At 49.3% G+C, this 25,002-nt stretch overlaps 1 protein-coding gene across 1 annotated transcript; it reads right to left on the reverse strand.

The window, feature by feature from the left end:
* Window positions 1–674: 674 nt before the first annotated feature.
* Window positions 675–25,002, reverse strand: FAM174B (family with sequence similarity 174 member B). Its single transcript, XM_033099959.1, has 3 exons — window positions 24,494–25,002; window positions 8,436–8,567; window positions 675–1,333 (listed from the first exon to the last, which is right to left on the reverse strand). The coding sequence occupies exons 1-3, from the start codon at window positions 25,000–25,002 to the stop codon at window positions 1,330–1,332; spliced, it is 645 nt and encodes a 214-aa protein (XP_032955850.1). The 3' UTR covers window positions 675–1,329.

The raw sequence follows: 25,002 nt of genomic DNA on the forward strand, positions 1-25,002 counted from the left end.
TGCAGCGGCCATCGAGTCTTCCTCACAGCCAGGGTCGCAGAGCACCCAGGCCCAGGGGTCCTCGGGAATGGGGTACCCTGCAGCTCTGGGGCAGCCCCTTCTCAGGAACCTGAAGAATCTGAAAATAGGAGTGTGTCGGGAAAGGCTAGAGCTTTCATCCGGAGCAATGGTGCAGACAATTAACAGACAGAGATACACAAACCCTGCAGAAAGACAGAAAAGAAAAGAGGAGATAAAAACGCCTTTGGAAGAGAACAGGGCCCCAAAGTTACTACGTGTGAAATTTAGCAGAAGTATCGACCCTGAGGAAACAGTGAAACGGGCATCTGTCACCCTGAGAAGGCAGCCCAAGTCCTGTGTCTAGAAGCCCCCGACCCACACCGATGGAGGGGCCTCCCCACAGCGCACTCCTTGGCCCCGTGGGTTTCCAGTCCAGCCTGGCCTAGATCAACGTCAAACACAGTCCCTGTTGCTGTGCTTTTTCAGCCAACCAAATCACCACTCATTCAAATTACAACAGTGATATTTTAAAATTAGATTTCTAGGACAACAATGTAAGAATTATGACAAGGCAGAGAAACACACAAAGGATGTTACTAACCAAAGGCTGCCTAGTGCTTTCTTTTTCCTTTAGAGGAGGAGAAATTATTTTATATGTACACACACACACACACACACACACACGCACACAGATTTTTCCCTGATATTCAAAATTCTTTGTGAGCTAGCCATGCCTAATTCCACTGAACGCTTTTTGAGAAAGGGGAAAAAATGGAGTGACAAATGTGTATATTTCCACTAGGGGCTGACCAGCTCTAAGCGCTCTCGCTTTGAACTTTCACACAGCCATCACCAACATAGCGCCAGAACTTGACTGAGCCCAAAAGACCACCAAAGGGTCAGACGTCTAGAACGTCACAGATCCAGGAGAGTAGCATGTCAGAAATCCTAAATATACAGATGGATATCCTTCAGGCTTTTTTTAGGTTCTTGATAACTTCTGATCACGTTTACTTTTGTCAACAGCTGATTTCAAATTATCACTTTTTAAACCAACATGTTTCTACCCTTCGCCCCTTAGCAAAGCAAAAGCCCGCTTGAGGAGAAAGAAGGAATGACAGTGTAAAGGGGCATCCAAGAGGTGGTAGACGTGACTCTCTTGCAGTGACATTCTGAGCAGATGTTCGACACACACAAATGTGCCAGGGTTTCATAAATAATGTTTGTTTCGGTTTCAACACCTCGCACAAGACGGCTTCCAGATCCTTCACACCCCAGGCTGCAGCTGACCAACTTTCCACAGGACGCCAACATGCTGGAAAACAGGTTTTACCTAAAAAAAAAAAAAAAAAAAAAAAAAAAAAAAAAAAAGGAAGAGCAAGTCAGTGCCTTCCGGCAGAGCCCCACACCCACGCTGAGCCGGCCCTGATAGTCTCCATCCTGTGGGCCACATTCCCCAACCCCAGGGCCTTTGAAAGTGCTGCTGTCTGGAAGGCACACTCCACTCCTCCAGGCAACTCCTTCCCTTCCCTCAGCTCCCAGTTCAGGATCCTATCCGAGCTCCGCGTGCAGATCCGCCCGTCCACAACCTCTTTTTCCCTTGGATCCCTCCTTCCTAGCACTCCTCCATGTGTTTACACTAGTCTCAGCGTAAATTTTTCTGTAACAGTCCACAGAAGAAGAATTTTCGATTCAGCCTGCTGCTATAGGGTGAAATCACATGTATGTAGGCAGGAAACTAAGTAAGTCAGATTTGCTTAGTAGTAAATTTCCATTGCCACGCAAATTCCTGTTCCCATAAGCTCCCTCCTCATAGATGTAAAACCCAGATAGTCTTCATGCACACACTACCATACCTGAGAACCCCCAGAATGCCAACATTGCTTTTCAGAGAGACAGAAATGCCTCGAGAGATGCCCACTTTTAACAAATAAGCTCCGTATTCTGCAAGGAAGAGGGCTGGCAGAGCTTTATTCAGACTGGTATGGGGATGAGCCCGGATGCTGTTTCAGGCCCAGGGAGAATGCTCCAGAATCCGCGGGGAGCCCGCAGGTAATCAGGTCCCCCTCCGATTCCTTCCAGGCCGTGGACGTTCACGATATCCACTGCCTCCACACTGTCCACACACTGACGCTCTGAACAGTGTTGCTCCTCCTCCTCAGAAGATGAGGAAGCATGGGGTGGGCAACCACTCATGAAGGCACTGCCCTGGGTGTGTTTAGCAGCTGCCAGAGGGCATTCATGGGGACCCTGAGCAGGGCAAGTCTCTTGTCTCCTACTCCCAGCCCAGATTCCAGGGTCCCCTTGCTGTGAACAGCCATCGAATGCCCTTTGTTCCAAAGAAAAGATGCCAGCCATGGCCCCCAGCATTGCAGCAGAAATTTCATCCGTTTCTAATTAAATTCCCACAGGAAGCGCTATCCACAAGAGGGTGGGGGGCAGACCATTCTAGAACATGCCTGCACCCCCACAGGCCACAATTTTCCAAACCTAAGAAGCAGAGGAACAGAGTCGTCCCTCTTGGGGGAGGCAGGGCTGGCAGAGCAGCATGTTCTGCCAGCAGCAAACCTTTGAGCAGCATGTGTCACAGCTGCCAGTGCCGCCGACCAGAACAACGGGAGGAAGAGCGGCATCTGCCTCGCCTTGGGGGACGCCCAGAGGGTGTCTCAAAAGTCTCCTGCAATAAACCAGGGATGCACAGAGGCCCAAAACAGCAGCCACAATTGCACATGAGGCCGACCAAGCTCAAAACACATGCAACCAGGATTCAAACGCCTTTTCAAATATGGAATCATTTCAAAGCTCCAGGCTTCTCTGCACTCCCTTTAACCATCATTTCTCTCTTCTAAGTAGCCTTTTTAAGTACAGACTAGGAATGTCATTTCTACAGACGTTTTCTCCCCTTTCCCCCACATCTGGCCCTACACATTGGAGGTCTTACCTCATGGATTATAATATCCCAGTTGCATGGGAGCCTAAAAAGAGGGCTATCCGCAGAAGCCTCGCCCTGCCTGGCTGATCACAAACGTTATCAGAACCACAAGCGTTAATAGCAAGGGCCAGGTTATTGCCTTACTGCCCTGACACCAAAAACATGATTTTCCTCTTTGTGCTCACTCAGAAAATCACCCAAGGGCACGATCCAGCCACATCTGATTTAAATGTACTGTTTCCCAGAGGGAACCAAAAAAATGTAGTTGAGCTATGTCTAAACAGAAAAGACAAGTACCTGTGAACAGATTGTCACATGCAGCCAGACAAGTTCTCAAAAATGCTAAACCAAACATGAAATTGGCCCTAAAGTCCTTGTTCTTTTCGAACGTATTGACCTGAAAAGTTGTTCGTGAGATGTTGTTCAGGTGGAAAATGTTCCAAAACAGCTTGTGTCACATGGTCCTATTTCTGTACAAAGGAAAATTCCACATATGTACTCACACACACTCTAGTGGTTATCGTGAAGTAGTGAGATTACAGGTCATGTTCCCTTTTTCTAACCTGTAATTTCCATACCACATATTACACCTGTAATAAGGAAAGCTCTCTAAATGGTCTCTCTAAATCGTCAGTTGTCTTTGAGCCTGAAGGCTGGAATGGTCTTGTGTGTAGTGATTCACCTCCAAGCTCACTCACATCCTGATATTATTTTGACCATGAACAGCACAAACTTCTAACATGAGCTATTTGAAGTCCAGTTCTTCCCAGCAAAGAGGGAGGCAGGCCAGCGCCCAGAGATGATAGGGAAAGCCTGTGGGAGGTAGCTGAAGTAGATGAAGTTGAAGAGTGAACACTTAGTCCAAGAAAGAAGGCTGAAAATGAATGAGCTTAATATTCAATAGACACTAGGGAAAAAAGAACAGAACACACTCAAAGAAAGCTTAAGGGAGAGAAGCAGAAATCAATTGAAATTAAAAATGATAATGATAATATCATAAAGAGGATCAAAGAAGCCAAAGTTAGTTCTTTGTGTAGACTAACAAAACTTCCAGCAAGACGGATCAAGAAAAAAGAGAAAAGGGAAACATAATCAATATTAAAGATGGAAAGGACTATGACTACACACGTTACAAAGATTAAAAAAGATGATAATAAGAGAATGTTGTGTACCATTTTCGGACAATACGTTTGAAAACTTAGATGACACGGACAAAATCCCAGGAAAATACAACCCATCAAAACTGACCAAGAAGAAATCAAGACTAGATAGTCCTATAATTGTTCAAAGAATTGAACATCAATAGATTTTTGAAATCCTTGCACAAAGGAAGCATCAAGCCAGTTTTGGCACATTCTATTAAACATTCAGGAAACAAAGAATTCCAATCTGACACAAACTATTTCAAAGAAAAGGAAAATAAGGAACACACCCCAACTTGTTTTATGCAGCTAGTCAAACTTTTACCAAAGCCTGACAAGGATATTCCAAAGTAGGAAAATGACAAACCAATCTTAGTTGCTAAGAGAAACAAGAAAGTCCTGAACAAAATAATCAGCACGCCGAATGCAGCAATGCGTATAAAAAGATAATATGACCATGACCAAGCTTGTGTTATCTCAGGAACTCAAAGTTGGTTTAATATTAGAAAAAGCAATGAATATAATTTCACCACCTTAACAGATTAAAGGAAAAACTATGATCTTCTCAACAAAGCTGGAAAAAGCATTCAATAAAATTTGACATTAGCAAACTAGGAATAGAGGGAAACTTCCTGGAAAAAAAAAAAAAATTCTACAAAACCCTACAGCAAACAGTTCTCTAAGTGGTCGACACAGCAAGCCCTGTACGATCAAAATGACTTAGAGTCCAGATATGAGGACAAAAAGGAAAAAAGAGAGATAAAATGTTGAAGGACTTGGCGAAAGGGGATCTCTTATTAGTCTCGGATGATATACCTACATAGAAAAGCCCCCAAATCCCTATTTATACTACTAGAATTATTAAGAGTTTAGCAAGGTTGCGGGATTTCAAAACATCAATATTCTTAAAAAATCAATTGCATTTTTAGAGATCATGAAAAAAAGTGACAAAATGTGTTTTTAAAAAGCTATCAAAGACAAGGTCTTGAATCACATGACGACGGCTTGTGAAGCTATTCCCAAAGTGACAACAGAGAGAAGCTGGAATCCCTGGAAGCAGAAACCAGGCATGGAAGCTGATCCTGCAGGACACAAGGTTCATTATGGCGGATGACCTGGGGTGGAAGACTAAGAGTAGTGGATTTGCGGGGTCCTGAATGCGGGTGGATGGGAGACACAGACGTGCCTCGGGGGTCTCATGTGATTCCCGTATTAAAAATGACCGCGTGTGGAAGACTTCCAGCCCTTGTGAGCCAGAGATGGAGTACTTGCCTGTTATCAAAGTGACCGATGAAAATGCTCCAGAGCATGCTCTGAGAACTGGTTTCTCACCAGCTTTTGCCCTTACGAGTGATCAGGGAGCAAAATCAGACTTTCAAAAACAAAAGTATTATATGTTACCTTAACACCTACCAGGTGGTTTAATGTATTTGTTTGCCTTTGGCAACGAAATCACTATGTTGAAGAGATATCGGCACCCCCATTTTCACTGCAGCACTATTCACAATAGCCAAGACATGGAAACAAACTGTCATTGAGAGTTGAATGGATAAAGAAAATGTGGTGTGTATACCTAAACACAATGAACTATTACTCAGGCATGAGAAAGAAGGAAAACTTTGAGGGCATTTGTCCTAAATGAATTAAGTCAGACTGAAAAAAAAAAATACTGTATGGTCTCACATATGTGGAATCTAAAAAGACCAAACTCATAGATAAAGTAATCAGATTTGTGGTTACCAGGGGTGGGGGTTTGAGGGTGGGGGCATGGGGAAAAAGAGAGTCAAAACGTAGAAACTCCCCGTTATGACATAAATAAGAACTGAACATGTAATGAACAACATGACTATAGTTAAGTGTTGTATGGTACATTTGAAAGTTGTGAAGAGAGTAGATCCTAAAACTTATCATAAGGAAAAACATTTTTCATAGCTATATGAGGTAATGAATGTTAACTAAACTTACTGTGGTGATCATTTCACAATATATGTATGTCAAGTCATTATGCTGTACATCTTAAACTTATATAGTAATGTAGGTCAATTATATCTCAATAAATCTGAAAATTTTTTTTCAAAAATGCATTTGCCTTTGGTGGTGAGTTTCCTAGCCAGCAGCAATGCCGATACAGCACTAATTGTCAGCCTACCAAAGGAACTTGCCCCATTATTTGAAGAATTGAGACTAGTTGTGGAAGTTGTATAGTCTGACAGTGGTTTCAATACAGTCTTCATTATACCAGACACAATATTAATCCAGCAGTCTTTAGACAACAGTAATACTTGTATCCAAGTATTCAAGAAAAATTCGATGGATATTGTTTCTGTACAGGCTGATTGTTATATTTCTTTGTTGAGGGTCTTTTCTTATTAAGTGAGATGTGAGGCTACCACAAAGTGTTTCAATGTATCGCAGTTCCCAAGGAGGTATTTTGGTCACCAAATATGGATGAAATTCTATTCAGTGGCTCAGAATCAAAACAGTACGTTGATCCACTTAAGCCATCAAGTGCTCTATCACACAACAGCCCCCCAGGCCTGTGAGACTCAGCAAACCCTTTTTATTGTGATGAAGAGGACATTGTTTTCTCCACGTCACGTTGTATTTCTGTGCACTGAATGGGAGTCAGATAAAATAGCTTAGCAATAAAATCAGTACAATCGCGAACTTGCTTGTGTGTCTGTTACCTTGCAGTATGGATAAATATTACTAATTGCTTTGATTCTTTTTGAAGGGTGCTGCTCTTCAAAAATGCAAATTACAGCTGATTTTGTCCCCCATTCTGCTATCTATAACAAATCTGTGCTTTCATGTTTTTTGTCTTCTTTATAAAATGTAGGTGTGATTCACTAACAAATTCTGTTTGCAATATCGGTAATGTATGTAAATATGATAATACAGCCATTTTTTTCCCCAGACATGGGTATAAATAAAATAGTATTGTAACAGCATATGTATCTCAAAACATAAAATACCTGGGAATATATGTAACCAAAATATATAATACATTTTTGGAGAAATTTTTGAAAGTACTGAAAGATATTTTTGAAGATATCTGAAAAATGGTAAGTCACTTCATGTTCATACACTGGAAAAGTCAACATAAAGGGGCTGATTCTCCCTAAATTGACGGACAGAGTCCATGAATTTCTAATGAAAATCCCACGTATCATTTTGCTGAATCTGACTACTGATTTACATAGAAAGACCAAGGGCTATGCTGGAGCAGAACAAGTCAGGGAGGTGTGGAAAACCTGCCTTCCCAGCTATGGAAAAGCTGTGTGTGATGGGCAATCTTACGTGTCACACGGTGCCCAGATTATTTGGTCAAACACTGTTCTGGGCATGCCTGTGGGGCATGAGATTTCGATGAGATTAACAATTATATCAGTAGCCTGTGAAGCAGACTGCCCTCCCCAAGGTGGGTGGGCCTCACCTAATCCGTGGGAGGTCTGAACAAAACAACAAGCTGAGTAAGGGAGAATTCGCTCTTTCTGCCTCTTTTTGAGCTGGGACATTGGTCTTCTCCTGCCCTGGGACTAGAACTCAGACCATCGGCTCTCCTGGTTCTCAGGCCTTCAGATGTGGACCTTTCCAATAACTCTCTTTCTGTGTATTGATATGCATCCTATTGGTCTGTTTCTCTGGAGAGCCTGATGGGGGGAGGGGGGAAGCTCAGGATTGGGTCCAGCCTGGATTTGCGTCTCAACTTTGCAACTAATAGCTGGGACCTTGGGCAAGAAACATCCCGTCTCTGGGCCCCCGAGCCCTCATCTCAACGTTCACTTCCAGCCCTCACACTGAGAATCCCACATATCTTAAGTCCATCCCAAAAGGATCTAAAAACCACACTACACTCCTGAAGTCCCAACGCCATTCTGACTTTCCTACAGGCTACCTTGAGGAAATGCACCTCGCTTGGGAGTTCATAAGTAAATTCCACCCAAGGAGCAACCCCGACTCCCACCCCACGTTCTCAGGAATCAATTGAAAACAAACGAAAGAGAAGGTTCCGTTTGTGTGCACAGTGCATGGCAGATGAGGTTGCCTGGCCCTGATCCCCACAGCCAGGGCCTAAGAGACTCCTTGTCTGAAACGCAACCCTCCTTTTCCTCCTGTAAGCTGACGTCTCTGCGTTCACATTAAGGAAAAGTAGGCACTAACCATTTCTTTGCAAGGATTTCCCTGCTGGCTTTTTGGGTGTTGTGTGCTCTGGGAAGAAATCAGAGCATTTCCCCCCAAGGTCAAACACGGGGCCAAAGGTCAAGAATACACACCTGGCTTCATGGGGTTTTCCAAGGTGAACCGCCCCAGCACCCCAAGCCCCGGAGCCCAGGAGGAGCTGCCCTCCCCACCCGTACCTGTATTTGATGTCAAATACTGTGGAGTCCTCATCTTCCTCATCCTCTTCATTCAGCGGGGCCATTTCCACTCGCTCAGCAGGAGTGGTGATGATGTCATACTTCCGGGTCTTCTTCAACCTCCTTCCCGACCTGGAAGAAGCATATTCCTGAGAACCCCACAGTCTCCACCCAGGCAAGCCACGCTGTCGCGTCCAGCGCAACACGGGCAGTGAGGGTGCGAGAAGGGGTGGCTTTGGGTTGGCTTTGGGTTAAGTTTTAAGAAAGAAACATACAGAGACTGAATGCAGTTTAAGTCTCAGAAGGCCAGGGGTCTCACAGTTCTGAAAGACTGGAGCCCAGAACAAAGCCGCCTGGAGGTTTTTATTGATAAGTATACAAGGGAGTGGCAGTGTTTTTGCACGGTCTGTGGGACTCACTTATCACGTTATAGAAACAACCCAAACCAATTATGTTCGTCTTCAAACAGCCGAAGCAGAAAGTCCTTGAGGTGAGGTATGCAACTCTTTTAAGGGACATATATCACATGTTGAAATTATTTCACAGAGCTGAGCAGAGAGAGAGCTTAATCTTACCACTCTCAAAGACTTTTCTCCCAATTAGGTGAGAGGGAAAAGTCAGAGCCAGCAGCGGCTTTTCCCAAGCAGGGGGAAGGGGAGACAAGGCCCCTTCCCAAATCTTTCTAAGGCAGTTCATGGGGGTCTCCATGGTGTTCCGCCTGGCTTGACTTGTCCCCCCTGTGGGGGATCTTACTCATCATTGGCTGCAAACCCTCTTTTGGAGACTAAATAGAGAGAAATATTCAATCCCAGAGATGCACAGTCTCACAGACTATTCTTTCCTTAAGGAAAGACACAGGGGGGCAGTCTGCTAGGCTGTTGTGTGACAATACCACGCTGCTGCCCCAGCCTGGGTCCAGGAGACCTGGCGAGTCACCCCACATCTCCACGCCCAGCCACGGGCCTCGGGGAGGTGCCTAACCTCTCTAACCCTGTTGGTACTCACCCACAAAGCAGAGCTGATTATACCTGCCCTGGGCACTAGAAAACCCAGGAAGCAAGGGAAGTGATACCCAAATGCAGCATTTTTAAAAAGCAAAATGAATGCCAAGAAAATCCACAATGAGCAAAGATCAAATGTTCAGTGAGCACAGCACCCAGCCCTTCGCTTCCACAGGCATAAAGTACAGCATCCCCTCGGCCCACACCCGCTCACCCTCGTCCTGGCCCGGTTGTGTTGGACGGTCACCACTCCAAGCACTGCCCTATGGCTGACTGGGTGGCATCTGGGTCAGGGCCTGCCCACTCTCGACCTGTATGGTCATGGTAAAGTGGTTCATCTCCGTAAGCCTGTCTCCTCATAAATAAAACGGGATGAGAATAACATTTGTCCCTCACAGGCGAGGGAGGAGCACATGAGATGATGCATTTAACAAGCCTGCACACCGGAGGCTCTCGGCAAAAGTGACCGTCAGCAAAAAAATAAGCAAATAGAAATGCTCTAGCCTCTCTCGTATAAGCAGGACTTGTAAAAATGAGTCAATATTGTACCCATCATGAGGATTTATGAGGCTACTGAGTTATATCACTAAGCTTTTACCTCTGAAATAATAAAGGCCACTGTGGGCCATGGGGAAAGTGCTGAGACAAGCCGTGGTCTCCAGCGTCAGTCTCCATGAAGGATGTGACATTTCTCAGGGCATGGCTGAACGTCCACCATGCGGCCCAGCATGCTATTACTAGGACTACCGATGCTCTTGGCATTTTTTTTCTCCACTGTCTTGAACTCTTTCCCAAATGCCTGTCTTCTCTGGTGTCCCTCCTTTCTAAGTATGTTTGATGCTGTGTATGAGAAACCAGCCAACCCCCCAAAAAATCATAAATGGGGCACTGAAGAATCATGTTCTCTAAACATTCTTCCTGAAGACGGGAAGCAGGAACAGGGGGAAGCTCATGTCAAAGACACACGTGAGAGCCCTTGGTTCTTGGCACACAGAGACTTTTTCTTAAGTTTGCAAAACAATGAAAACACAAGCTCACTTTCAAGGTCTCTCTCCTAACAAGTTTCTTAGTAACATCAACTTACTCTTGTCTTATCTAGTATGATTTACCAAAAATGTCACTTGTGGAAGTGTCATTTATGTAGAAAATACACATATTTATCTGCACCTTTGGCACACAGCAACCTGTCCCCCCTATAGTCCCTGCCCCTCATGGTTCTTTGGGTAGAGACTTTGGGGGATAGGAAGAAACAAGCTATAAAGCCTGATAATCGCCAAGTATCATCACAGAGCAATTTGTCCCCCCTGCTTTCATCACTGGTGTACACACACACACACACACACACACACACTCACACACACACAGGCCCTGGTGGGAGACTGCTCAGATTTCGAACACGGGACGAAGCCAACGCCAAGCCTAGTGGTAGGAGATAAGCGGGGCCTAGCCAGTCACCTCAGTGGCCCTGGGACAACGGTATTCTGGAAGCAGGTTTTGTGCAGGGACGTAAACGCTAACCTTATAGACACCGTTGGTCCCACATTCTCACCAACAACAGTCTTCTTTTCTCTCCATCTGCTCCAAAAGAGTAAAATAAACCCTTGCATCCGGCCCTAGACGATTTATAAGCCCTGACTGATGCCATCTCCAATACCGGATAGGGGACATTTAAGCACAGCAACGGCTCCACATGCCCCCAGGAGCCCCATACAAAGCCACAAGGTAAAGCACCCATCCCCACGTCCTCAAGCGAGTGCAACTCCCCCACCACGCAGACACACACACCACACCTTTCTCAGGAAAACAGCCCATATCTGCACCCGGGTGATTCACAGCTGCTCGGAGGGAGCCTCCGCCTGGCATTGCAAAGCAATGCCCTTCTGCTAACCGTACCGTGTGCCTGGGCCACGCTTCCCCAACACGCATCTGAACAAGCATCTGGAACATCAGAAAAGGACAAGTCCGTGAACCCAAGGGCTTAGAAAGCCCCTCGTGAACGCCCGAAGAGAGAGAGGGACTACGGTCCAAACCTCCTAGGAAGCCAGCCCTCCTTGATATCTACAAAGCTACTCTCTTTCTCAGCAAAGCCAGTGTGAGCCGGGTTTTCTGGCACACACGACCTAAAGAAATCTAAGTGCCACAGGGTCTCCGAGGAATGGCAGCGGCAGGCGCAGCACCACCGTGTGATAAACACCATCTGGGGGTTTTTCCACATGTTAATGGTAAACTTTCCACATATAAGTTTCCCACCTCCTCAAGCCCTTTAAAACCCTCGATGTCTTCCCTGCTCTCCCAACAAAGAACCAAACATATAAAAGGACGATATCAATATTTTACTCAGGGAGACCTATGCGCAGGTTTTCTCCAAGGAGACAAACATCCTGCTGGCTGCACTCACAGCCCTGTCCACGGGCACAGCGGCCTGAGGAAAAGGCAAAACCTGCGTGGCCTCTGAGTCTCTCCAGGGCACAGTGGGTCACCCTTGAGGACAGAGCCCTCACCTCACTCAGAGATGCACACAGCTTGCAGGAGAAACACTTGGTTCTAGACAGAGCCCAGGTTTAGAGTCAGACTTGGGTTCATAAGCCAGTATTTCCAAGTACAGGCCCATTTCCTCAGCTGTACAGAAGGGGAGGAAGGGGGACCAAGCAGGAGAGCAGCTTTTGAACACTGATGGGCACAGCACTTCCTGCCAAAGAAAAAGGGGAGTCAGGAAACAAAGAAGAGAAAAGCTATTTCGGGCCCGTCCTCAACAGCACGGCCCCGTTGCCGCAATTTTTCTTTCCTGGAACAAGGGCCCATTAATCCAAGTAGCCTCAACAAAGAGAGGGCAAGAGGCGGCTTTAAGTAAACGTCCACATTGAGCTTCACAGGAACAGGCACAACCAGAGACGTTCTAGAAGAGACAAAGGTCCTTTCAGCCGAAACACACATCTCTAACAAGACAGAGGAGACATTCAAAATCCGTTTACTCTGAAGTGCAATCCTAAAGCCAGAGGGTTTGTCTACTCCAAGGTCCTTTCGGCAGCTGGTGAGCAGCAGGCTCGCGGTGGACAGTGGCCACACGGCTCACACAAACACGGAGGCTGAGAGCGCCGGGCTCAGCTGACCAACGGGGAGAGAGGCCTCCTTCCCTGCCCTCCCCACGAGAGACACAAGGCAAAACAAGCCCAAAAGGGTGAGTTTGTTGTTGTAAGTCCAGTGTGGCGTGTGACGGCACACCACAGGTGGCACATCCCGAGATGGTGGCTCACATCTCAGCCCTGCAGTCCTTGGTCCGTGTGCCTCTGGGCAAATCACTCACCCTTAACCTGAATTTCGTGTCCGCTTCTCCTGCTTGCCGGGTTAGCTAGGATGCTGGTGATAGAGCCTCGTGTGCCTCCCACCCTGCCCACTCCATGGAGCCACAGCTTCCCGTTTCCCCTGACTCGGCCTCCCCAGACACCCAGCCAGGCCAGGACTCCCCTTCTTCAGACTCCTGTCATCTCCATCCCCAGGGCAGCGTCGAGGGGGGACTCGGACACACACGCGGCCCTCCTGCACCATCGCTCCACTGGCATGGCCTCCGTGCCGGGCACGGCATGCATGGTCTCATCACAGCCTTCAGCCAGTGGGCATTATGGAGGCAAGGAAGCAGAACCGGGAGGCACAGCATCACCTGCCCAGTAAGCAGAACTCAAATCCCGATCCATCAGACTCCCGAGCTCTTCACACTCCGACCAGGAGGCGGGAAACTCACCTCCAACATCTGTATCCCCACGCCCTCGGAGCGGCTCGCAGCAGAAACCTCTCATGCACTACAAGTGGAAGCACGAGTTCTTTTGGTTACCAGCCACCTCTGGCTCCAACAAGGACGGATGTGTCAACAAAAGGAGGGCACACGGTACTTCTGACTAGAAAGTTCCAACCTCCATAATGATGTCAAGTCTCCTAAATTAATCCACAAGTTTAATGAAATCCCATAAAATACTGGCAGATTTTTGTTGGGGAATCTAAACAAGTTGATTCCAAATTCAGAGAAGGGTGGGGAAAGGCAGCAAGAATAGCCAGGAGAATTCTGGGAAAGAGGAGTCATGAAGGGAAAGGGATCCTAATTAGTGTTTGCCTAAGGCTGGACGTTGGGAGGGAGATGGGGGTGGTGACTGCTGGGCTCAGGGTTTCTTTCTGGGGTGATGAAAATCTTCTGAAATTGAATGGGTTGATGACGCATAACTCTGCAAATGTACTGAAAACCATGAATTGGACATTTTAAATGGATGGATTGTATGGTATGTGAATTATATCTGAATATAAAGCTGTTACAAAAATAAGGAAGGGCATATGTTTCTACACGTATGTGTATATATTACTTTCATTTCTATACTTATAAAATCTCTCTGGAAAGAGTCACAACAAATTGACAGCATCCAGAGAAGGAAGCCGGTAGCTGAGGGGTGAGGGTTGGTTACTACATACTTTGGCTGCTCAGGAATTGCGAATCCTGTGAACATATAACCTATTTTTAAAACAAACAAATAAATAAAATTCAAGGTAAGTAATTCGAATAAAGTTTTAAATGGACTAACTGTGAGTCAGACCTGCCTCTCGGCAGGACCCTTCTCCTGGGCCCCCCTGTTCTGCCCAGAGACTGCTGGTCACCGCCTCGGTGTGGCTTTGCCTCTGCCCATCTGGGGACCTCAGGAGCCAAACGCAGTCCCTCGAACCGCCCCTCGACCTTCGCCAGTTTCATTCCTAAGCCCCCTAAGTAGCTCAAGACCAGCTTCCTGCCAAAACCACACTGCTTGTTACAAAGAGTATGTGTTACCTACCTTTGACATTTAGAAAAATTAATACAAAAAATGAAAATGAAGTGTGGGGGAGGGAAGGCACCAGGCGGCTGCTGTAATTAGACGGGAGGGAGTCCACCAGCTGCCTCCAGACCCAGTAAAAAAGCTTGCATCCTCTGAGGACACAGGGCCTTCCCACTTGTAACCTCTGAGCTCCACTCTGCACCTTCTTCCTCGGGACATAAGGCATCACAGCCTCCCCAAGAAAGCCAAGGAAGCTTAAAGACAGAAAGAACACGACTCCAGACCCACTTTCCAGCCTCCCCCGGTAGGGAAGCTGGTGTGTCCCCTGGGCTCAGCTGGCAAAACCACCACTGCCTTCCGCCAAGGCAGGCAGCCAGGGTACCATTCCCAAGCACCAGCCTTCCTGCCTTGGGCAGGGTCCCTGCGTCCACTCAACACCCTCCTACTAGAGCAGTGTAAACAAGCCACATGAATCTCGTCTCCCTCTGCTCCAGACAGGCTACTTGAGACCAACACTCAGTTACATGAGACACCAGCATTTCCCTCTAGTGTAGCAAGAGCTACAACAGCCCAGCTCCAACATGGCTCTGGCCAAGCCTAACTGAACACACGGGTCCCCAGAGCCTTCCAGATGCACCCCACAGCTAGCCAGTCTTGGGGCTGTCCTGGGGCTCCCCCGATCCCTCCCCACCACACCGGGGCCCAGTACAGGAGCAGTCAAGCCAGTGACTCAACGCACCACATCAAAAGCTCAAACGCCCCAGAGCCCCACAGGCACAGAAAACCAGGGGAGCAGGCCTGGTGGGACAGAGACATTAGAACCAACGCGGCTGATAGTTGACCATGTGGCAGCCAACGCTCTGTCTTTGAGTCAAGGAGACACAACATGTGACTGGCGCTCGCAGACCCAGAGAGGGGGCAGCAGCCATGCAGCCCCCGCCCATACGGTCCTATGGAACAGAAGCCCTGTATCTCCAGGTGGTCCCATCTGGCGTGGAGAGCAAGACATCTAGATTTTGATACAAAGACTCTCAACTTTTAACTGTTCTCAACTACCTCAGTTGTTAAAAAAGCACCGTGCAGATCAAAACAAAACAAAAAAACCTTATCGACCTCTGACTCAGTTCCCTGGACATGGTGTATGTTTGGTCGTGAGTGACACTGAATAATTCAGCTAAAGTCATGAGCCCAGAGAGATGAATGACAGACAGCTTCACCCGCGATCTTCCTGATTGATATCTGTTCCCCAGCATTTTGATCACGATCATGGAGTACCGGCCACGATTTACACAGCCCAGCTCCTTCCCTCCCCTCTGGGGCGCTGTCCCTTCAGGATTAACAACGGCAGTCTACACCGATTGATTCTGACGCCTGCATCCGGCACACTACACAGTGTGCCCATGGGGCTTATACTTCATAAGGGTCACACAACACAGGCCAGGTAACCCCGAAGGGCTCAGTTACAATTCTGAGGGCTTTTCTTCATAACACGACAGCGTTTCACCTCCATCTGCTCCCTGCCCTTGTTTCTCTTTCCCTCTCTCAATGCCCGGGGGACAGACCCAACTCTCATTCTTCCAAGACAAAATAAGTATGCCCTGGGTTTGACCTGTGTGAGGAGCCACATGAAACATGGCAACAGCAGATGCCCCAAGACCTGTTCCTCCAGCTCTCAAGTGTGTTTGCCAAGGGCAGGGTCCACTCCGTTTTGATGGGAGGTGCCAGCGGAGGGAAATGAGGCTTAAAGCGAGGAAGGCAGCTTCTAGGGGCAGCTCCACTGTTTCAAGGGCAGTGGCAAGATGACCAAGAAGGACTCATGGGTGGACCTAGGGGACCCAATGTAGCCTGGAAACTCTGTGCTTTGAGACACGCATCAGAAGTGACCCTTTCAGCATCCCCTTGTCCCTGCCACATGGTAGGGGAAGCGTGGGAACGTCAGTCCTTGCCATCACTGCCCCCACTCGAGCGACAGTCTCATCTCAGCAGAAGCTCCCAACCTCTCCACCTCAAGCCCAGATGTCCAGCTGCACGGCTGGCATTTCCACGAGCACATGTCACCGGGACATCATCCTCTCTCACCAAGCCTTCTGCCCTGCCTGACCACTTCCGGCACCATGGCGCCCCTCTCCAGGCCCTTCCAGGCATCCGGACTCTTTCCTCGGCCTCCTCCTCTTCGTACACTCAAGCCTCCAGCCCTCCCTCCTGGTGCTTCCAGCACCTTCCACAGGCCTCCCCAGCCATCCCGTGTCCCCACTACATCCATTACTCAGCCAATACTCATTAAGCACCTAATATAGGTCAGCATTTCTAAAGCAGCCCTTTGATCATTTCACTCCTGAATTCAAATTTTCCATTTGCTCCTCTGACCCACTACAAACCCCAAAATCCTCCAGCTGGAATTCGAGTCTTCCAAAATCTGGCTGCAACAGGGAACACTGGATGGGAAGTCAGACTCTGGCCTTGAGCCAGATACTCCATCACTCTGTACCTTGATTTACTTATCTGTGAAATGGGCACTCCCACAGCGCCCCTGTCAGAGGAATGAGGAAACATGGGTAAAATGCTTAGTGCAGAGCCTGGTACACAGTAAGGGCTTAATAAATAGTAGCTGCTATTATTACTGACCTTATCAAGATTCCAAGAGATCGTTTTCACCAACCCAACCCACAGCCTCGCCGGCTTGGCCCACTGGGTCCTGGAAGAACCTCTTCCTCCTCCAACCCTCTCAAGTCCTGAGCCTCCTCCTGCCTTCCCAGGCCACTCTGCCCCCGGCCAAAGCCCAGGGCCTTCTTGCTGCAACTTTCCAAGGGTGGCTTTTAACACCTCACTCCTCTATTGAATCCGATTGCTTCTGATATGCCAAGTAGCAGCATCCAAGGGCATCACCCTACCTCCCAGATTGAACGGGAAGCTCCTTTGCCTCTGTGTTCACCACGGCACCCTCTATGCTCCCAGTAGGTCTCATTCCATACACTGGGAAGAGCTAGCCATTCAGCCATGTTTCCTCCTGGGCTATGGCTGGGTGTAGGAGAGACCCCGCTGGACCAGCTCAAAACCCAGCCCGCCACATAGTTAAGAGCCCCAGAAAGGACCGAGCTGAGCCTCAGAACCCCTGGGCTTAAATGCTGCTTTCTCCTACAAACTCACTGGGTGAGCTAACAAACCTTTCCCACTTCTGGGGCTCAGTTTCCTCACTTGGACCATGGGTGGAGGGAAGAAAGTCAGGGGAGCTCTGAACGCGAGGAAATCCCACACCCGAGAGGTTACCAGGCCCTCGGGCTGTTTGCCACAGCCCCTCCTCTGCTCCACACCTGCCAATGAGGGTGGATTTCCTCCTCCCTCTGTGCCCAGGAAAATAAATATCACGTCTGGATTCCTGGCAGATCGCCCTTAGATTAAGTACAGGATTTTAAAGTGCAACCATGGCAATGTGATTCTAAATTCATGGTCCCAGAAATCCCCTTTGCAAATGGTTAGAACCAAAACACCAGCCATAAAACTAAAATACCAGACACAAACCATGAAGCCTTGTCTGCTTAAATCCGGGAGGCAATCCCTCCCATGACACAGTGTCAGATACAAACAGAATGCTATGCAGACAGCGACACTAGGTTTCCCCCTCCTCTCCCTGGATGTGCCTGTGTCTCAAGGAGGACCTGCATTTGCAAAGTCCCTGATCGCAATGGGCACGTGGGCTTGAGAGGATCCAGGTAAAGCCAGATAAGGCTGAGGGCTCAGGGTTACATTAAAAAGGGATTTTCCTCCCTTTCCAAGTTGACGGAAGGAGTCAGTGCCGGTCCTGAGTCCTCACAGGCCTGTCGATAAGGGCAGCCATGAGGCACCTCCTCCACCTGGAAATTCAGTAGTCAGGGGGTGGGGTTTTACATGGGGCCCTACGCGTCCAGGAGGCTGAGGCAGGCTACTGAGTCACCAGTTTCATTTCTAACCTGGCTCAGAAGCTGACGCACCTTCCCAAGTAGTTTGGCCATATGGCTGTCTCCTCATTTACAAGCAAAAGGTTGGGTATAAATTGCATCTGTTTTCAGAGTCATATTGCTAAATACAGGAGGACATCTGGCTGCTTAGAGGGGAGCCCAGGACTTGGGTGACTCCATCTCCCTCTGACCATCCCAGCAGCCCCTGGAAGGAAGCTTGTACTAATTAGTAACGGATGCCCAGAAAGGTTCCGTTACCGGCCCACATCAGCCGACCCGCAGGCCGAGCGGCTGGCACTCCCAGCGCTTCCCCAGCTCGGCTCTGCTGACCTGTTGGGACGGCCTTGGGAAGGGGCCGACCGCCTGGCAGGGTGTTCAGCAGCGAGCGGCCTCGGTCTCTGAACACACGATGCTAGGATTCTCCTCCCCAAGTCACGACACATCAAAAATGTCCCCGCACACTGTCAAATGATCCCGAGGGGGCCGATTCCTGCCCATGTGAGAAGCAGTGAAGGGACTTGTTCTTCCCACGTGCCATGACGTTTTTGTAACCTGGTAGAGAACTACGTCCAGGGCAAGCTCTCTACGTCTTTTTTTAAAATTCTGGATTTTTGCTGTATTCGATTTATGTAACACCCTTCACTGTGACACATAAAATTAAACAAGGGGGGAACTGGATGAAGGGGGTCAAAAGGTCCACACTTCCACCTGTCAGACAAATAAGTACTAGGGATGGAAGGTACAACGTGACGACTGCAGCTTACAGTGCTGTACAGTGTATTTGAAAGTTGCTAGGAATAAAGTCCGAAAGTTCTCATCACAAAAAAAAACTTTCTTTTTTGTAGTTATATGAGACGATGAATGTTCACTAAACTTATTTCACAATATATGTAAGTCAAGTCATTCTGCTGTATACCTTACTCTTACACAGTGTTAGTCAATTATAGCTCAGTAAAACTGAAGAAAAGGAAAATCCACTAAAAATGTTAAAGTAAATTAAGATGAATATGTTTCACTTACCTCGTTTTTCCCCCAATTCAAAACTTTGGTCGAATAATCAAAAATGACCTCATGATGTCAAACAAACACCACAGTCTCTCTCCAAGTCATAAAAAGACACGGGCCCTTTTAACCCTGCCTCTGCCCAAAGCCCCAACTTACTAAATTAATATTGATATAGTAATGAGCCATAACTAAGAACATTTCAAACAGTTAACATTCCCCAAATCCTACACGTATTAAGCTTTTCTATTTTCTCTTAACTTTTATTCTTTTTACAAATGTCAGTACACAGACAGACGATGGGAAATCTGGGAATTCCAGGCTAAGCAGAAAAGTTTTTGTTCCTTTTTAAAGATCTGATTGAATAGATTAACTAAGCTTCTCTGGATCCAACATCTCAGGACATGGCAGCGTTGTACCTTTGCCACTGATGCAAGTGTGACAGCTGGGTGATGTCAGATCTCCTAGAATTCATCTTCCTCCCCACCCCCCAGGAAGCACCAAAACCAACCCTCCTTTAAGATAAAAGGATTTTACAGAGTTTTTGAAATAAGAGGTGTCTGGGCATGCAGCCAACCGAGATCTGGGAGGAAGGTGGCCTGGACAGGGGAACTGGGGGACTCGCCAGGACGGGGACAGGATCCCCAGGAGGAAAAGAAAGTCGTGGCTTCGGGTGGCAGTTTCTGACTCGTCGCCACCTTCCTCATAAGACACCAGAGAGTAAAGCTGATCCCCCACCAATCTCAGTGGGTAAAGTTAGACCTAAGAGAGCACGTGTGGCAACAGGTGCTGAGAACCACGGCCGGGGGCGTGTGCGTGTCATGCCCGAATCCATGCAACCCCAGCAGACACTTCGCAACATCAAATTTCCTACTTCCGAGACACAGCCTCTTGGTCGACGCCCTTTGAGCTCTCACAGTATGTCAAGTGACACGAGGAACGGCTCCCCTGCGAGCTGGGCAGAACTGCATGTGCGAGACACACACACACACCCCCTCGCCAGAGGGCTCTCTGCCTCCAAAGTGCCTTTCCTTCTTTCCAATTCTGTCTCCAATCTTAAAATCGTTTTCTTTCATGATTAAAACACATGAAAAAGGTGTAAATAAGTCTGCAGATGGGGACATCTGACGGATTAGTATGTATGAGAAGAGACAGCTCCTCAACCTCAATACAAAATGGAGAAATGTAGAACAAAGAGATACCAAATTATACCCATTTGATTGGAAAACATGAGAAAGTCACATAATGCTAAGAATAAGATATGATGGAAGGATCTGCGAACTCCCAGGAATTGCAGGTGGGAGGATAAACTCGAGGCATCAAGAATGTGTACCCCCGGCCCAGAAATCCCACTCCTAGAGGAACACCCCAGGTGCTCTTACACGGGACCCCAGGAAAATGTGTCCAAGGAAGAAGCTGAGTGCACAGACAGGGGGAGAAATAATAAGTAAACGACCACTGTAAGGCAATTCAGACAATGTAGAAATATATCATGAATAATACATACATAATAATCACCCACAATCACGTGTACGCAGATTTCCTGCATGTTCATATATTTATTTAAATAAGCTCTTACTAAACATGCTTTTTTGCAACCTGTTTCAGTGCACTGTAAGGATTACCAGAATTAACCAATGCCCAACTGTGGGATACTTAGGTTATTGAAACCTTTTTGCTATCAAACAGAACTGCTCTGAACTTCACTGCATCTTTGCTCCTTCTAATTAAATTAGAAGCCTATATATATACACACACAAGATATACACATATATACATATGTAGATACATATATATAAAACTATACATATATACATATAGTTGTGGGGTTTTTTTCCACTACAGTACATATTCTTTGCTTCTGGTTTTAACAATTTCCTTGGATCCACATTTTTTTCTGTTGTCTGGCAAAGCGACTCCTTCGGGGAAAACAGACAAATGGGCTAGGACCGCCACTTTATAAGCCATAACACTGCTCTCTTCCTCCCTTAACTGTATTGTTAAGAAAATGGAGGGCCACCATGCAAACAAATTCCTGCCTCATAGGTTTCCGGCATCACACACCTAGTCACTGGGGGCATTCTGAGAAGCATCAGCCATGGAAACCACTTAGAAGTTCAACATTCACTTGCTAAAAATACCTTTGTTAGATGCCAGCTTGTGCTGGGAGCCACAGTAGGTGTTAGAGACGCGCGATTAAGGCCCAGCCCTGTTCTTGGGGACTCTCAGCTTGGCATGGCAAAGGGACATGCTCGGTGGCACTCTGGACTCCACAAGGGAAATTCAAAATCCTCGTGTGCTCTGGGAGCCCTGGGGGCCCCTGACGGGGGCGGGGGCTTCTCAGAGGAGGTGACACAGCCAGGAGCTGGCAGTGTGCTCTTGGTAGTGAAAGGGAGTCCAGGCAGAGAGTCTGAGTGGGGCAAGACATGCAGGCCCAAGGCCATGACACATGTGGGGAACGCCTGGAAGTCCGGCGGGGCTGGAGGGGGAGGCGAGGCCCTGGCCACAAAGAGCCCACATGCTGAGGAGCTCGCGCATGGGCAGAAGGATGGGGAAACCAGAGGGAGGATGGCGGGAGCAGGGACAAGGTTGGCAGCAGAAGCACCAGCCTGCAGGCTGTTGCTGAGACTCAGAGACCAAGGAGGGAGTTGGCTGGACAAAGCTGGAGGGTGGAGAAGCTGCAGTGGTGAGAGGGTTGTGGGCGCAGACGAGATGGCCTCAGGGAAACTGCCGGGTGGCATGGCCAGGGTGGACATGGTAACTGCCCGCTAAGGCGCTGGGAGAGGGAGAAGGTAAGGAGGACGCCAGCCAGAGCAGCAGGCCTTCAGGAACCTGATGAACTGGGCCTGCAGAGGACCATGGAAAGGGGGAAAGTTCCAGTAAGACCACCAAGTGGTGAGATGGGCTGGCGTTGCCCCAGCCGCAGACTTGTACAATGTTCTAGAATCAAGTGGATGACTCACACCACACCCTGAGATGCAACTTTCTCCTCTGAGAAGGAGCACGTGGGGATGGTACCATTTAGGCCCTTCCCAGCTGTAAAATGCCATAAGTTCCTGTCTACCTCAGAAAACAGGGGGACAGCTGTCCACCTGGAAACTCACCCCAATAAGACCACCTTCCCAGGAATAGGAGGCAGATCAAATTCATAACAGGCTTCTCTACGAAGTTGGAACCTTCTCCCAACACACCACACCCACGCCAGTGAGGACCCACCCTGCGAGGCCTGAGGGCCGGCTCCCCCGCCAAACACGTGGCTCAGGGCCCTCGCATCTGGCCGCATGCTGCCTGCTTTCCTCCCCTACTCCTAGATAATAAGGAGCAGACTGGCAAAATAGTTCAAATACCTTCTTTAAAAAGTACACCGCCTTGTGGGCTCGGCAGCCTATTTTGAGCTAAATGTTTAGACCTCCAGTCTCAAGAGCTGCTCTAGGCATTAACGTTCGCTCCAGCTGACCCATCAGGAGTCAGTGAAGGATGATGGAGTGTCCACTGAATGCCAGGCCGGTGTCAGGCACAGAGACACGGGAATGGACTGGTCATGGCGTGTGGCACGTGGGCACTAAACACAGCCACCGAGCACAGCGTGAGAAGGGCTGCGGGAGGCCCGAATGGAAGCCGCAGCCTCACGCCGTGTCCAGGAAAACGACACAGGGCAGGGGCATGGGGACTGGGCCTCGGGGGCCACGTGCAGTCTGGGCAGGTGTGGAGCGAGAACCAGCCTAGGAGTGGGAATGCATAAGACAGCACCACGTCGTGTAAGCAGGGGAGCAAGTGACAGAGGGAAAGCGCAGGAGGGCTGGCTGATGGCTGCAAGGTGCACTGGGGCCGGTTTGTAAGGGCCCCGCCTGCCGTGTCCACATCATGGCTACAGGGAGCCACTGAAGCTTGTAAGCAGAGGGGCGAGGGCAGTGGGAAGACCGGGGTGAAGGGGGCGCCAATTCAATCCCCACGTGGAGGGGACTGGCGCAGTGAGGAAGGACGTGGCCTGGGCCAGGGCGGGCGACCGTGTGGTGAACGGAGGGCCACAGTTCCCCTTCCCATTTTTTCAGCACCACTGGCATTTCATCCTACGGACCCACAAGGAAACACCTTGACTCAGTCTCACAACGGCAGCAGCAAACCTATAGGTAAGTCCCCACCCTGCCCTTCCAGATCTGGTTCGCTGCCTGGGGAGAGCAAGCCCCTGGCCCCGAACCTCCAACAGCTGATCCAACACCCAAACACACCCTGTGCACTTGGAGGGGTGGAACTGGCAGTGGATGACCACACACACCACACACCACATACACACCACACATACACACACCACACACACACCACACACACATACACACACCACACACACACACACCACACACACATACACACACCACACACACATACACACACAACCCACACACCACACACACATTTCCCCACCTGTGTAACAGGACACATTTGCAAAAAGAAGATTTCCCAGGCATTAGGGGAAAATATCCTCCTTGCAGCCCCTGCAGCTCTCTCCATCTCACTACTCCAGGGATCCCAGACACTTTCCCAGACACTTGCTAATTTCCCGGACACTTTCTCCCTGAACTTGAGCAACCTACAAAAGCCTCTCCAAGACCCCTCACGTCCCTGGAATCTTCATGGGGTCAGCTCAGTCAGGGGCATAGGACAGTTATCTGTGTCCTTTACTAACCGGAAGTCACTGAGGCCCCAAGAGTCACCAAGCACCCTGGAGCTCAGCTCCAATCGGGGGCACAAAGCGCCCCTCCCACAGGCATCCTGGGGACACCCCCACACGCCAGACACTGCTTCTTTTTGAAGCGCAAGGGAGGAGATGAAAAACAGGCCGGTTGGGCGTGAGGGAGCCTCAGACAGAAGGCAGGGAGGGGTGGCCATGTGGTGAAGGTTTAAGTCACCTGGGTTCAAATTCTACCTCCTCCACGGGGATAATCCTCCGTGCCTCGCTGGAAATCTTTTCCTCATCTGCGAAGTGGGTATAAAAATAAATTCCGTGTAAGGTTATCAAAATTCAGAGCGCTATTGTTAATGCTAAGCAATAACAGAGTCTAAGGGCATCCAGTATTTATTTTATATGTATGTAGTTAAAAGGGGAGAAAATTCCTACCGTGTTACCAGGGAAAACCAGGCAAGCGCACCGCACCCCTGTGGGGCTCGGGAGGGAACGGCGGGGCGGCTGGAGCGCTCCGAGGAGGCGCCGACTGCGAGCAGAGTCGCGCACCCAGGGCATCTGTGCGCGCAGGTGGCGCGGCCGCGCGGTGACAGCAGGTCGGCGGTGCAGGTGGACCCGCGGGGGGGAGGAAAGGGGCGGCCGGACTCACCTGAAGACCCGCAGCAGCAGGCAGGCGATGAGGAAGGCGGTGAAGGCGCACGCCACGATCACGGCCGCCTTCAGGGTGGGCAGGTCTCGGAGCAGGCTGGAGATGCGGGTCACCAGGGCGTCGCCGCTGCTGTTGAAGCTACCGCCGCCCGCCACCGCCTCCCCGGACCCGGTCCGGGTGGTGTTCCCGGCCCCCGGGCCGGGCGGCGGGCGCTCGGGCTCGGGCCGCGGCGCCACAGCGGACTGGGCACGGCTGGCGCGGGCAGCGGGCGCGGCCAGGAGCGCGAGCAGCAGCAGCTGCAGCAGCGGCGCGGCGTGCATGGCGCGGGCGGGCGGCGCGGGGCAGGACAGGGTGCGCGGCGGAGCCCCGGCGCCGCACCCGCGCTGAGGCCTGCACCCGGGGATCCCGCGGTCCCGGCGGCTGCGCGGTGCTTGGCAGGAAACTGCGGCGCCCGGAAGAGCCCGCGCCGCCGCCGCCACCGCCGCCACCAACACGTTGCACCGAGTCAT

This window comes from Rhinolophus ferrumequinum, chromosome 28, assembly GCF_004115265.2.
Source record: "Rhinolophus ferrumequinum isolate MPI-CBG mRhiFer1 chromosome 28, mRhiFer1_v1.p, whole genome shotgun sequence".
NCBI lineage: Eukaryota > Metazoa > Chordata > Mammalia > Chiroptera > Rhinolophidae > Rhinolophus > Rhinolophus ferrumequinum.